Genomic DNA, 15,766 nt, shown 5'->3' with positions numbered 1-15,766 from the left:
GCAATCTAACATTCAATGTCAGCAGAACGTTTATCTAAAAGGTGACTTTTCAGACCTCAAATGAAACGTTGCTTCTTTAAATAACCTTACTGACTCTGTGCAGTCGTCTGTTACCTTCCTTTCTTATGATTTAATTTCATTTTTAAGTATCTGTCCATAAAGGTGTAATAAAAGACAAAGTTTCAGTTTCATTTCTAACTTTTTGTTCTTTCAAGCATCTCTCATAATATCCAATCCAAGATTTCACAGTAAGAAATTAACCTGACGTGAACTCAGTATGAGACAAACACAAACACTGCTTCATGTATTTGCATCATGTTGCTTTAATTATACAGTATTTGCATTCATTCTCCTGCAGGAGTTTGTGTTTGAGCCACAGCAGTGAGTTAGTATCCACAGCCTGTCATCCAGGTCAGCTCTTAATAATATCAGAGGTCCACAACCCACAGTGAAAGACTTTGCTCCAAGCTGCATCAGCAGAAGCATTTTCAAATCAACTAAAATAGTTTTTTTGTTTTCAAACAGTCCTTGAAAGTACACTAAGGTAGAGGATTATAGCAGAGTGTGACAATCTGTCAGTGCAACTCATATTGTTTTGCAGTGAAAATCAGTGGAGTCACTTTAAACAATAATATACTGTTTGCTTTGAATTCCAGCTTTTACCTTTTGATACAAGAAGCAAATTAGACCACTTCATTCATTTATTTTGTATCTATGATTGTTAAATGACTCTGCAGGGGGATGTGCTTGTGTTGTGAATGAGAAAGTGAATGTTTTATCATATTATTATTTGTTTATATTTGTTTGTATTATTTATTGATCATCAGAATCACAATCAGAATCTGGTTTATTGCCAAGTAGGTTTTCACACACAAGGGATTTGCTTTGGTGTTTTGGTGCATAACAATAAACATAGTAAGAGAAGATTTAAAAAAAAATTACTAGACCACTACAAAAGTTAAGGAATATTTATAGGAAATAGAAAACTTGACAATAAAAAACATATATACAATGCAAAAAGTATGTACAATATATCTGTCTTCAGAATGAAAGAGCCATACAGTTTGTGTAGAAATATTATTGGTATTAGGAATATCTTCAGTGTACAGAGATAATAATCCAAAAGATTAAGTGCATTAATGTAACACATGGACACAGATGTGGAGACGTTACGTGTAGTGTCTATTGGAGGGGATAAGAGTGTGTGTCAGTGGGGTCCCAGGCCTTGTTGATGAGTCCAGTCGCAGATAGGAAGAAGCTGTTGTTGTGCTTCAGAGTCCTGGAGGCGTACAGGTCCTGGAGAGGTGGCAGATTGCAGCCAATCACCTTCTCAGCAGTGCGAATGATATTTGGCAGTGGCAGCAGCGTACCAGATGGTGATGGAGGAGGTGAGGATGGACTCAGTGATGGCGACGTAGAAGTGCACCATCATTGTCTTTGCTCTGCTGGGCTTAGCTGATGTTCCCACTCCCACTTGAGGGCCTGGGTGTTGATGGTGCCCAGGAAGCGGGGGGACTCTACATTGTTGACTCTGCCTGCACCAGGTTACCAGATGGTCAATCTCCCACCTGTAGGCGGACTCCCCACCAGAGATGAGCCCAATGAGGGTGGTGTCATCTGCGAACTTCAGAATCTTGACGGACGGATGACTGGAGGTGCAGCTGTTGGTGTACAGGGAGAAGAACAGACAGGAAAGGACGCAGCCTTGAGGAAAACCGGTACTGATGGTCTGGGAGTCTGAGACGTGTTTTCCCAGCTTCACATGCTGCCTCCTGTCAGACAGGAAGTCTGTCGTATTATTATTAATAATATTATCATATATTATTATTTTCACGGGGACAGGAACTGTGAAATGGTATATACTCATGAAAAAAATATATTTTAATGTATAAAAATATTTGTTTCGCATCTAATCTAAATTTATGATGCTCATAAAATGTCACAATAAGGAACCTTTTGAAGTCTGTTCAAATCGCATGATTCGTGTTGAGGTGCCATTTCGTGACGCTGACTTGCGAGTGTTGAAGCAATGTGGTAATTTGACCATTTAGCAATATAACAGCACCTTTGGAATCACACATTTAGGTAGCTGACTGACCAGGATATATTTGAAGTGTAAAGACAGCTTCATATGGGCCATCAGATATAATGCAGTACATAGTACATATGTGACAGAGGTTGTGTGTCGCAGTTCTTGACCTGCATTTCCTGCTGGTTCCTCTCTGCACAGATGATTGTCAAAAAAAAGCCGGCGTGCCAGAGAAGAGAGTTAAACTGATTAGCATTTTAAGAAGACAAGCCCAAAGACCATTGTTCTTTGGCAATAAATCTGAGTCTATCCTACATGATTTACATACTCCATCCATAAAACCAGCCATTAGAACAGGAACTAAACTGCAATATTTCTAAGAATCGACAAGTACTGACACTCCAATTCTCGCCGGGTGTCAGAGGTTAATTGGCTGTTGTTGTTTATGAGAGGAAAACACCTGCCACACTGAAAGATTTGTGACCCCCAAATCCATCTTTTCTCCTCCGATGAGTTTTTAATTTTTCCCTACAGACACCGAAGCTGTATGTACAACCTCATGTAATGCTAAAACCATCGCTCTAACTCAAATGAAAGTTGGATTAATTAATTCCTCCCTCCCACAGATTTTCCAACTGCATATTCTCTTTCAGTAAGGTCTCGAGGATTAATATAAGAATATGCAGCCCAGTATATATTTATCACTTCAAACATTATCTGCAGCAGTTTAAGAGCAGGGATGCTTGTATCTTATTTGATATGATTTCAAGTCAACGGTCTGGTTGGATTACATCTTTGCAGCTCTATTCTTCTTCTTCTATTTATCTCTCAGTCCTCTTAGTCTTCTCCATTTTCACATTTCCTCTAAAGCTGCAGAAACCAGCTGAGCTTCATCGCTATCGGTAGCTGTTCTGCAGAGCTCAGGAGGCTTTGCTTTGGGCAGTACATTTCAAAAGCCCTCAGCCATGACAGTAACTTCACCAGCCGCTCTCCGGGGCTGTTAACACAAATTAAAATGTGCTTTTTCATATTTGGTCACATCCCTGTTTATACTGTAAAGGTATTGCTTGTGTCTACCGCACCAGATGTGATGTGGTTCATATCTCTTTTTCATAATTCAGAGATGGATCTCTGTTTTTAGATGATCCACCTTTCGTCTGTGAGAGGGACAAAGAGGGTTTGTTGTCAGACAACAGCTGCAGGAGGAGAGAGAGACTTGTTTGCGTCGCTGCAGTGTCGCTGTGACAGAGAGCAGATGTTCACCGTGATTGCTTAGTGGTGTGTTTATTTCTACTCTGTTCCTCATCGAGTTGGAGCTGAAACATTACTGTCATGCTCAACATTCATCCTGTATAAAGACTCACACTCCTCCACTGTTCCAAATTCATCCAACCCTTAAAAGCTCTGCATTTATTTACATGTCACATTTCCTTGTCTCTTGTGACGTTACAGTATAATGACTCCAGAAAAATGAGACCATTGTGTATAAACTGGTTTATTCTATGTGGCGCTTTATATGTGTTGACTGCAGTGGCTCTGGGTTTGATTTGCCAATAAATAATCAGAACTGATCTGTGGCATAAAGTCTTTAATAATACAGCCATGCTAGCAGATCTGTGAGGCATTTCGTTTAAAGCACAGTGATGTTTTGAGCTAAATGCTAACGTGCAATACTAATTTGTTTAGCAGGTATAATGTTTACCATGTTCCCCATCTTAATTTAGCATGTTAGCATGCTAACATTTGTTAATTAGCGCTAAACACTAAAGTACTTCAGATAGTGTGGTATCAATCTTTTAACTCTCAGGGTATCGCCCAAAATCTCAAACTATTCCTTTAACGGTTGGCTCATGAACAGAAGAAAACAAGGCGTGTTTTGTTATGCTGAGGATGTTTTGAGGAATGTTAACACTGTCTTTACTGCAAGCCTACTTTATTTTCTCTCACAGATTAACGGTTGCGGTTACAAAGCGCGACTAACGAGCAAGACAGCATCTCTGAGAACGAGATCACAGAGAGACAAGTGACTGACTGAGCTGAATGCCTCTGATGAACACATCCTGCTCTGCAGGGAACACAACTCTCCTCCTCACAAGTTTATTCCTGCCGCCTTTTTCTTGGTGCATAATGAGAGTTTCACTTCACCTGATCTGTCAACATCTTTCCTCTGCAGACAGCAGAGTGAGTGGCAAGTCTCCACTCAGCAGTGATGTGAAAACGAAAACACTCGCAGAATCAGCATAACATTTAGATCTGACCAAAAAATAGCTGCTGTTGTTGAGCTTTGCTGCATTTTGTCACATTTATAGTGACAGTTTTACAATGTGTCGTTGTTCTTTAATTCACTGCTTGCTTGAAGGTTCATTATATATGAATATATGTCAATATGCATATGATTCATTGTTGGCTTTCTTCTCAACATATTCACCATCTTAACAGCTTTAATGGGGTCTCTAATGTTTGGTTTCATTCTGTGTCAATGACCTACTAACATTTCATCGTATATATAATGATACAACATATTTGTATTTTTACTTGTGCACACATCAATTATATCTGCAATGGTTGAGCAGTGATGTAGGTCAGAAATCTTTATATGAAACAATTACCTTTGAAACCACATCAGTTTAGAAAACTGTTTTGTTTCCACCTTGAATAAGTTCAGTGTGAGTTCAGAACACAGTTCATAAATTCACCATCTGATCACTTCCTCCACACAGATTGGACTGGGGGGGGGGGGGGGTATTTGGAAAGGACAGAGTGGTAACAGACGAATATTGCACCGAGGACAGATTACGTTCCTGCTACACAATACAACCCAATCACTTGATTCAATCACACACACACTCACTCTCTGTCTCACACACACAGCTTCCTTTTTACCAAAACTCACTATTTTAAGAAGACTCACTGTACACAATGTTTATTTGCTTTCTGTTCTGCATGTAAATGAATGACAATAAAAAGTCTCCTAAAACATCAATTGGTATGAATCTGTATGCTTTTAGTGTGTGTGTGTGGGCGGGGGTGTCGCTGGAGTCGGACAAACAGGGAGAGAGATTTGTGAAAGATGACTTGCTGATTTGCTCTCTGATCCAGTTTTCAACTGTAATCCACAATATCACAAGAGCAGAGAGTCCAGAGGTATTAAACTGACAAATGAAAACCCATAGGTAACCATTGGTGAGCTTTGTATGATAAGAAGTTGACCCAAAATACTAACCTATATCAGGACTGGACTACACAATGACTTATTTTGTATCAGTTATTATATCAGTTTGTATCCGTTTTAGAGGCATATTTTATTAGCTTTTATTAGCTGATTTCCTGGTTAGTTTTATTGTTAGCACAAACACAAGCAGAGTGCTGTCTGTGACCTCTGCAGGCAGGATTCATTTCCATCTTAACATCCAACATCTGGTCAGTTTTTCATTAGCAGGTGCAGGAGGTGAAGGCATGCTGCAGGAGATTCTGCTTGGATGATGATTGCCTCCACAAACTCCAGCTTCTTCTCCGAGTTCACAGATGCTGACGAATCGAAAGGCAAGTGTCTGCTGCGCCTGCTGTCACCGTACCACTCACAAAATCCACCAAACATGTCCACCGACGCCAGCTGCAATACGACTGTGGTTGAAGTCTGGCTAAGTAAAGTGAATGACTGGGAGACAGTGGCAAAAAGAGATAGACAGAGACATCACAGGTAATAATTAGCAAACATCAGGCGGCCTGCATCATCTGCAGTCCCACCACACAGGCTCCACATTTCTCTCCACAGTATCAAGCTCACCCTGAAACATATCAAAGCCCACTAAAGCTTACTAAAATCTCTTCAAATGTGTTACAACCATAAAAAACAGTTGGGATGCAGTATTATGCGTCTACATTTGTACATGCATATACAAATGCACATGTGAAGTCTTCACCAACACACTCAAATGTTAAAACCAGCGAGTCTGAAATCATCAGTGGACGATTAGAAATACAATCACACAGAAAGATGCACAATCATCTTCCTGCACCTCTGATACTCTCTTTGTAATTATTCTGTTTTAATGGAAGTGGTCTTGTTAAGTTTCATTCTGGTAAAAAAAAACAAAAAAAAACGTTTATCTCAAGCTCTCACTGTCACTAGTCAGTCTGGGAACCACTGGTTTAGGCAAATCAAAGCTGAGTAAAATCTGACAACACGGAGCTGAGCCTGACAACGTCCTAAGATGGCCGCTACACTGAAGAGAAATCTGTCCTCTTGAGCCACTCTCAGGCCAGATGTTATGTTTTTGCTCCACCAGTGGTAAGAATCTAGGAATTGCTTAAAAATAGTATTGGATCAATGAAAGTTTTCTCCAGTGCACCTGCATGAGAAGAGCTTCTGCTCTAAGAATATCAGGATCTTCTTAGGATCTAAGAATAGCAAAGCTGTCGCTCCAGTTTTCTGGTGTGTAACGAACATTACAGCCTGACAGGATTGCTAGCGAGCTGTAGTTTTGTTTCTGAAACAGCATCTGAAGATATTTTCTTTTGTGTTAACAGAAATACGTACTAAATCACAACTTACTGAATTTCTTCTGAATAATCAGAATTCAGCCAGGAGCTAAAAAAGAACCATTTCATATCAGACCTAAATCTGACTCCAGCACGTTGTGTTCATTTTCAGAGAAGGACATTTAGTCACTTCTGTAGGAACACTTGCTCCCAAAGCTTCAACTAATACGCAGATGTCCTCGTTTTCAGAGTTAGAAGATGTAGTGACCTTTCAGCCGTCTCTGGGAACAGAAAACTTAGACGTCATGTCATTTGTCAGTGCACATTTTTATTCTTTTTGTAAGAAAATAAACTCAGCTACATTGTACGGATATTATAAACCAGAATTTTTATTGAAGCTAATACATGTGTTTCTTTTCTCAACAGCTCCTTAATTGCATAGCTCATGCAGTATAAAACATTTTAGTGCACGCAGGCAGTCCTTTCATATGTGGAAAGAGAAATTAATTGTTAACAGTAAGTCGCCTATAAACTGCATGATGGCAAAAAGACAAAAAGATTTCCAACATGAAATAATGTGTTGTAGAACACAACAGGCACTTCAGGGTAAGACTCCAGGGTCTTTGTGATGTGGATTTCAACACAAACCATCTGTGACTGACAGGAGGTTTGGTGCTGAGGGTTGGACTATTGTTTATTCAGCCTCCCTAAAATCCTCAGTGAATTTAGTCACGGATGAGTTCTGCTGATCAAGTACTGAAAGTAATGCGCCTTTTTCATGCACTACAAGTTTGTATCATCAGACAGTTGTTCTCGTTGTTGTTGTTGTCAGTTGTTGTCAAAAGCTTTGGATGTAGCACATTTACATTTTGTTGGAACTGAAGCAAAGATGTTTTTGAGACCTAACTGGTAAAGTGAAGGCTTTCCTTGTTTTAACATCACATGTTGGACATCTGCATTAAAGCCCAACTGATTTTAGCTTATCAGAGATACATCAGCATATAAACTGTATGTACTTCAGAAATATGTCGCCATTAGTTTGAGAGCACTCACAAGTTTATTTTCCAAATGTCCTGCTCAGCTGTGGAACCCCAAAATGATTAACATAAATAAATAGACATTATTAAACAAATGATCATATGAATAAATTGTGTAAAATGTAAAAATGAACCAACAACTTGTGAAATAATTGAAGAAATTATTAAAACTTTTAAAAATAATTGTGAAATGCTATTTGTCATTATTTATTTCACAATTATTTAATATTGAACACTTTGGAGCTCCATACTCAGCACATATCTTAAGCCAAATTCTTTAATAACCAAATGCAAATCTATAACAATATAAAGTTATTTGATTTTTTTAACTCTGAAATATTAATATAAGTCAGCCTCTAATGTGCCCTTATTTTGAATTCATCTTATTTCCACTCCGCAAATACATGATGGGATAAACTGACCGTGATCAAGTGTAAATGCGTATAAAAAAATGGTGGAAAGCCTCCAAGAAATTGACTACATGTGACAGACGTGTCCTGATGAATGTTACTTATCAGCTGAAATATACACCAATACCGATATATCTGTGATAAGCTAAAATGGGCCAATATTATCAGTGACGCCAACGTATCAGTCGGGCTCTAATCCTGTTTTACCACACTACCTATTGATTTCTATTGTTGCTTTAGAGTCAAAATCGATATTACAAGTTCCAGTAGTGTGCTAATCTAACGGGCAGAGTGTCCAAATGTCCTTTAAAACGTTGCCTACATCTACACCTCGTCCTTTTAACTTCTACATCATTACAGCAAGTCCGAGAAACATCCCTTAGATACTGTATCCAATACATCATTACACCAAGTGGATGATCCTTAATAAATAAAAGCATTGAAAACACAGTGTAATAAGTAGAATACAGCAGCTAGTTTAATACCATCTCTGCTGGGGAGCGTCATCATTAGACTCCACTGAAATCAGTCTGTTTGAGAGTGCTACTACATATGTGAAGAAAGTTGTTTAAAACCTTTAGAGTCTCCACAGGGAACAAAAAAAATTTGCCACTGGAGTTGGCGTTGGCTGGGGCCAAAGACTACAAGATTGAAAACGAAAAAAATCTGTGGGTGTTGAATCAGAAAGAGGCGAGTTTACCAGACCTTTGTAGCTCGCTCCTCATCTGTTTGAGATTAGCAGCTCGAGGCTACATTAGCCGCTGCTAGCGGCTGACCGAACTGTCAGCGGCTGGGTTGCATTGCGGGTAATGTAGGCAAGGGGGGAAGGATGAAGAATGTGTGGAAAAAAAAAATATGATAACCCTGGTTCTGCAGCATCGATTGTGATCCTTTCTTTACAATTGCCCACTGTGAATCCGATCATTATTATAGGAGTGTAATGCTAAATCAGTGGAGTAATCTTTTAATATCAGCAGACAAAAATGATTCAGGGACTAGCTGCTGGAAGCTCATGTGGTTGATTCAACAAGAATAAAACAGACTGTAACATAATGACACCAGTGTACCGCAGAGTCATGGCTCACTAAACTGTGCTATGATTTCATGAGCAAATGCAGCTTCTGTTGGATGATTTCAGAGTTCATGGTCCACAGGAACTCAGTCAGTCCTCCTGTGAGCACCTCCTCCATGGGAACAAACTGCAGCACCTGTTTGTCACACCCAGACGGCAGATTTTCATCCGAGTCCTCCTGCCCTCTTAACAACTGACCCATGCAGTTATGGACGTTGGTGAGAACAGGGAGTATTCGTGCAGCAGCCTCAGGGCAGAAGCCAACACACACTAGCACTGTGCCGACCATGCCTGAGGGGGGCGGACACCTGAACGTGACTGAGCGAAAACACATATGCAGGCAGAGCACAACAGCTGCGGTGATACGGGTGAGGGCAGAAAACACAGGCAGCAGCAGGGCATCCCCAGAGTTCAGAGTCTGCAGGGAAAACACAACACAACCTAAGAGCTGCTGCTGGTACAGCGGCTCCCCGTCGTGCAGCGTGACGCAGCCTCTTTGAGGAAATGAAGGCTCTGCAGAAAATGTTAAGACTAAATCCCCATGTTGGCTTTGACAGGCACCCCACACTGAGCGGCTCCCAAACACCAGACACTGCCTCTTCTTTTTGTTCCCATCATTGTCGGCTGGGAAGACGCAAAGACCTGCAACGTCGGACAAGATGGAGACCGTGCAAGCCACATGGCAAGAGTGACAGGGAGGTACATGAGTCCAGTCTACTGCCGTGTCCATCAGGGCTTCGTTCAAGTGGTTTAACAATCCTCCTTCACAGAACGGAGAATTTCTGACTGCAGGCAGCGCAGCCCCCGCGATAACGTACCATGAATCCACGTGACACTCGGACGGGGGTCCTTCCAGCACGCAGCCAGTCCCACTGGCTTCAGTGCAGTGTCTCTGTATCCAGGTGGCATGGCAACCCCTCTCGATGCGCTCCCTCCAGCTCAGGGTCTGCAATTCCCTCCGCTCATTGAAGGAGCCTGTTTGCTTCTTCTGTCCTAGAGGTCGTCCCGCTGAGACGCTGCAGCAGGCGGGACTCACAGTGTTGCGAGAGATCCACCGACTCCGGGGAAGGAAGCTCACCTACAGACAGAGACACTTGATCAAGTTCAGTTTCAGACTTTTTAAAAGCTTTTATTGGTTTCAGCTACAATAAAACCTGAGACCAATGTCAAATTTCAAATGAGCACAAAAAAAAACAGCTTACAGAGAAGATACAATGCCTTCAAAAGGTATTTAATCTTTTGAGTTTTTCATTTTGTGACGTTAAAACCTGGATTCAAAATCGTGGGTTTAGAACTTCGACTACTTAATAAGCATTCAGCCACTTTACAAAGACACTCCAAAAGGAGTCACAGGTCAAAAGTTTTGTACGAATTAGCCAAAATTCATGGAAATCCATCAAATAGTTGTTAAGACATTTGACTCAAAACCATAAGGGTGAATCTCATGGTGGCACTCAGGATTCATCCTGTGGGGACCATGAACGTCTGCACCATGCTGGAAATCCACCCAAAGGTTGTTGAGATATTTGTCCGGACCAAAGTGGTGGACCCACTGATATCACTACCCCTAGAGCCATGCCACTAGCACGCCTAAAAATAAACTAATGACAATAGTGATTATTAATAGTTATTAATAGTGTTAATTAATATTAATCAGTGTCTTTTAGCAGCAAAACTTCCAAACATTTGCTAATTGTAGCTTCTAAAATGTTGCTTTTCTTGGTTTCATATAATTAAAAATTCAATACATTTTCAGTGTTTTGACTCTTAGTCAAACTAAACAACCTAATAAGACATCAGTTGGCCTGGTAACCTTTCATGACGCGTCATTTACAGATAAAAAAACAAAACAGTGCACCTCAGGGTCCGGCCCGACTTCACCCCCTGAAAGTCTCGTCTTTGCTGACCTCGAGTGGTTTAACTTCTCACTTTGCTACAGTGATGTACAGGTGTACTCCAGGACCCCGTGACCTCACTGCTGGATACAGCACATTTCTAACCACGCCCAACCACACCTATCAGCGATGCTGGCTGTGGTCAGAGGTGAAACAGGCATAAAGCCTTTCAAACAGAGAGGGCAGCAAAACACTGCTTTTCAGCCTGCTGTTAAGTTACTCTTTACGGTGTACAAGGTCTCATGTCTGTCCAGAATACTGAGTGGACCTGAGAGGAGTCTGATAACAGCAACAACAAACAACCAGCAACAGGAATTTCCCTTTGAGGATAATGAAGTTAAAGTGTAGGCAATGAAAACTCCACAAATCACTGAGGGTAATGTGGCTTCATCATGTCAGTGATTGGGCCTCTTCGTTTGATAGTATTATTTAAGTGTTTCACCTCTGGTAGCCTGTTTTTAATTGATATTTGTGGGTATTTACATTTAAAAGGGACTCTAAAAGTGATAAACATTATCTGACAATTGACAAAAAAACAACATTTCTAAGCTTAAAGCTTCATTCGACATGGACAAAAACTCCCTTAAGGGCTCAGAAAAACATCTACAATTCCTTGACAGCTGGGCAAACTCCATCTGCTGATGAAGAACTAGAAATTAGACAGCTGTCAAATGAACCTTTGGGTGAAATCGTTAAGCTCAATTATATGACAAGGTCATGGTCTACAGACATCCTACCTGAAAGCGCTGCAGGTATTCCTGAGCCGTACAGTCCCTGATGTAGTCAAGCCGCTGCCTCTGCTCGGTGCTCATTCCTTCAGACAGCCGCAGGTTTTCTGTGATCGTCTCCACCTGCAGAGCGTGGAAGTACAAGCACACCTCTTCATGCTGTCTCTGAAATGACTCTGGGACAAGTGAGTTTGGGAAAAGCGCCTCTCGGTCGGCCAGATGTGGCCCGTAGTTACGGATCAGTTTTGAGAGCAGAGGCCTCACAGCTTCCTTGCCGTTGTAGTTTAGACACACAACATAAACCTCAGAGTTGCCCGACTTGCTGGTGGCAGGTTTGAAAACGCTGACAGAGTGGAAACAGCAGTTCAGCAGGTAGAGTAAGCAGATGGAGGAGTGTTCATACAGTGTGAACATTTTCAGTACGAAGGAGCCACCGGGGCTCAGCAGCAGCAGTGCAGCTGTGACCTCGCAGTAATGCAGCGACGCTACCAGCGCCTCCTGCTCGTCTGGGTTCTCCTGACAGTCAAAACTACCATCTGCCGTCACCAAATCAACTCTACGCATGTTAGACACAAACGCCTGCAGCTCCAGCAAATGCTTCTGGATCATGACGTTGCCTGTGTTATCCGAGCCGAAGAACCACCAGGGCAGTGTGTTAGCGATTAACCGATCGTCTGCGATCGTTGTGCTCCCACCGTTAGCCTCATGGTACGGGTTGAGAGTGTTGGCGGCCCAGCTCCAGTCACAGTAGCGTGTGGACTCGCTGGTTTTGATGTAGTGGTTCAGAGCGGTTATAAAGGCCCCCGGAGCCTCACACAGGTGGACCGTGTTCAGCTCTCCATTTTGAAGAGCCTCCTCTGGCAGCAGATTGAAGGTTCCCAGGATCTCAAAGAACTTGCACCAGGCCTGAGTGCATATCTCCGCGTTGGCAGTAGATCGCACGGCAGAGATCACCTTCCCGGCTCGATTGGTGGAGTTGGTGTGCTGATGCCAGACCTGGACGTTCTTGTCGCTGAGCTCGTTCTTTACAGCGTTCAGTGACGCCTTCAGGGCCTGCAGCCGGCAGTGCTCCTCCGCAGAGTGCCTGAGAGCAGCGTTTGGGTCAGGGATGCGCCACTCCCCATTGGATGGTTTAACATAGGTTCTAACTTTACTAAAAAGACCTTGAATTTCAGTCAGGGTCTCAGGGTCAAACGCCACCATGTTGTTGAAATGCTGCAGCTTTCCGCCTTTCCTCCTGGTCCCATTGCCCGAGCTCATCCTCCACACCTGTTGTAGCAGAACAACAATAAGAGTTAGACATGCTCTGATTAAAAAACACAACTGCATCATTCACTTTCTGTTTTGATGTAATCCACCAGACTGTTCAGTGTCCATGTGACCCTGCTTACATGGCACAGGTAGAGTCAATCTTAAAGAACAAAAATCTGCAAACAGTACATTTCACGGTGAATTAAACCGAGGCTCAGCCTTCATTTTCCTCTACATGCATGAGCGGTGTTGAATTACTAATGTCGACTCATTGTGATGTGGTGCCCTCGGGCAACAGGGCAGACTGTGAATGCTGGTGATTACCTCACCAGGCCAGGGTCCACTCAGAATAACAACAGATTTTCTACATCACTACCACAACACAATCTCTTCTAAAAAAAAATCAACAGCAAATCTCATCCACATTTTCATATGACGACTACATGAGGGTCTGAGTTAGATTAAAAATGTTGTTGCTGTACTGTGAAAACCACATATCTCCAAATAGTCAACTTTTCATGCTCAGTTTTCAGCTTTGTGACAACGCATTTTTCAGATAACCCAGTGAGTTTTTAAATTATATTTTTATCTTAGGAAGTAAGAGAGTTTTGTCAAAGAAAAATTAAATTTTTCAGTTTTTCTGAAAGATTCAAAATCACCAAATTCGGAGCTACGTGGTTTCACAAGACAGCAGTGTTGTGTGTGTGTTTACCACAGTATGGCAGACACAAGAGCATGGTCTAGGACAGTCTGTGATGATACAACCTTTTACTACGCCATCATGATGTGCTAAAAATACTTTTTAACAATTCATGTAATTATTGAGCACTTTCTAATTCATGACATAAAACGAATTTACAGTCAGAATCAAATTAACCCCAGAGCTAATCCTCTGCTCATGTGCACATGATTTAGATGACAACACTGGGCAGGGGAACGGATTTCTGGGTCATTTCTTGATTAGTCTGCAGCGACTCACTGACGAATGGCAATACATAGTATATAGCTAATGGCAGCACATTCATCAATTATTCCTCATAAATCATATTGTTAAGCACCGCTTGTGTGTATGAAAGCGATCTGCTCCATGCCGTGTTTGTAAACGGTTCAGCTGCTGTTCACATAAACTAGCAAGAAAAACAGCCGGATGTTACAGTGTTATCCATATAAGAGATTTAGGAAGGCGATAAAGAGACTTGAGATAAGTTATACATTGATAATTAATTAGGACTGAATTTATCATCTCAGATATGAAGGTCATAATGAATCTTTGGGACGTCAGCTGTAGCAATAAACATACAAACAAATTAACACTAGCTTAGCATTAGCTACATGCTCGACAGCTTTAGTAAAATTTGAAATATTTTAAAATAAATATAAAGATATTATATAGTATTAAGTAGGTACCAAAACAATATTAATTAATCATTAAGTTGAAGTGTTTATCACACACACAAGACTTTTCTTGTGTATTTCAGCTATACTAATTACTATTTATAAAACATTGACAGATTTTGATCATTTACATGAGACATGAGAACTGGGAACCTTAATAATCATAATTATAATTGTAATCTGGAAGTACAATAAATGATAGTATTGAATTATCACCCACTGAATTATTGCTAGACTGAGCAGTGGTGGAAGAAGTACTCAGATCTTTTACTTAAAACAGTGTAAAAATAGATTACTAAAATCTTACTAAAAGCACGAAAGTTTTAATATAAAGTATTAGCATCAAAATATACTCAGAGTACCAAAAGTAAAAGTATTCATTATGCAGAATGACCCATTCTATAAATATCTCACTATGATTATAATTAGTGATGCATTCACGTGTAAGCATCACTAATGCTGCAGCTGGTAAACAACTTTATACGCTGCTGGGTAGCTTAATCCATGGAGTGGAGTGGAGTGGAGTAGAAGTACAAAGTGGAAATACTCAAGTAAAGTACCTCAAAATTGTACAGTACTGTTGTGTGTGTGTATATATATATATATATATATATATATACACACACACAACAGTACTGTTGTGAGGCTGAATGATAGTTGTAGTTATACAACAGATTCAGACATGAAGGCTTGAAAGGAGAAATTCTGGTAACGTTAGGAACTGGACCTAAACTGGATGACAACATGTTTCCTTCACTGTCTGTAGACAAAACATTTTGCCGCTCACAAAATGTGAAACAGAGTTAATGTTGCGAGGTATTTCATGATGTACGTTTACAGCAAACAGCCTTAATGTAGCTGCATGTTTTGGGCTATAAGGACGGCGACATGATAAATGTTTTTGAGGAAAACATAAAGTGTGTATACACAAACGTTTATCCTCAGCTGAAGCTGAAAGGGACGCTTCCTACAGCGCAGTGCTCGAGGCCGAGTTATGTCTCCTATAACCGTCAGTTTTCTGCCATGCTGGGCTGCCTGGAGGCCTCCAGATGTATGTTTCTGTCCCGGTGTGAGGCCTGAAGAGCTGCCTGTCGATAAGAGACAAACAAACATCCTGAAAACACTGCACAGAAACTCACCAGACTGTAGCTGCTGTCAGGGAACGGAAGCACGCTTTCACGTGACAAGGAACAACATTGCGCATGCGTATGACCGAGAGGGCGGGGCCTCTTTTAAAGGAGAATGTCACTCTGCTTCTAAATCACAACAAATTACATGAAAATAACAATGAACAATTTTACATACTCATTTTTCATATATGTAATGATGATTATTATTAGAGATTGTTATTCATTTTCTATTAGTTTATTATTTTACATTCATATGTAAAACAATATGTAAATAATTTGCATTGTCAGAGATAAAGGCTGAAGTTTTAATATGCACTGTAAGACCAATGGGAAGATG

The 15,766-nt window shown here is 41.0% G+C and overlaps 1 protein-coding gene across 1 annotated transcript; it reads right to left on the bottom strand.

The window, feature by feature from the left end:
* Positions 1-9,052: 9,052 nt before the first annotated feature.
* cmtr2 (cap methyltransferase 2) lies at positions 9,053-15,459 on the bottom strand. The gene is made up of 3 exons (XM_070903904.1): positions 15,439-15,459; positions 11,663-12,922; positions 9,053-10,108 (listed from the first exon to the last, which is right to left on the bottom strand). The coding sequence occupies exons 2-3, from the start codon at positions 12,911-12,913 to the stop codon at positions 9,053-9,055; spliced, it is 2,307 nt and encodes a 768-aa protein (XP_070760005.1). The 5' UTR covers positions 12,914-12,922; positions 15,439-15,459.
* Positions 15,460-15,766: the final 307 nt, after the last annotated feature.

Source organism: Enoplosus armatus, chromosome 1, assembly GCF_043641665.1.
Source record: "Enoplosus armatus isolate fEnoArm2 chromosome 1, fEnoArm2.hap1, whole genome shotgun sequence".
Lineage (NCBI taxonomy): Eukaryota > Metazoa > Chordata > Actinopteri > Centrarchiformes > Enoplosidae > Enoplosus > Enoplosus armatus.
The sequence above is the reverse complement of the archived record's forward strand: the minus strand, read 5'-3'. Positions and strand labels throughout refer to the sequence as shown.

Coding starts and splice junctions, on each gene's coding strand:
- cmtr2 (XM_070903904.1), bottom strand. CDS start 12,913: ATGAGCTCGGGCAATGGGACCAGGAGGAAAGGCGGAAAGCTGCAGCAT. Junction 10,109..11,662: donor AATACCTGCAGCGCTTTCAG/GTAGGATGTCTG, acceptor CTCTGTCTGTAG/GTGAGCTTCCTTCCCCGGAG.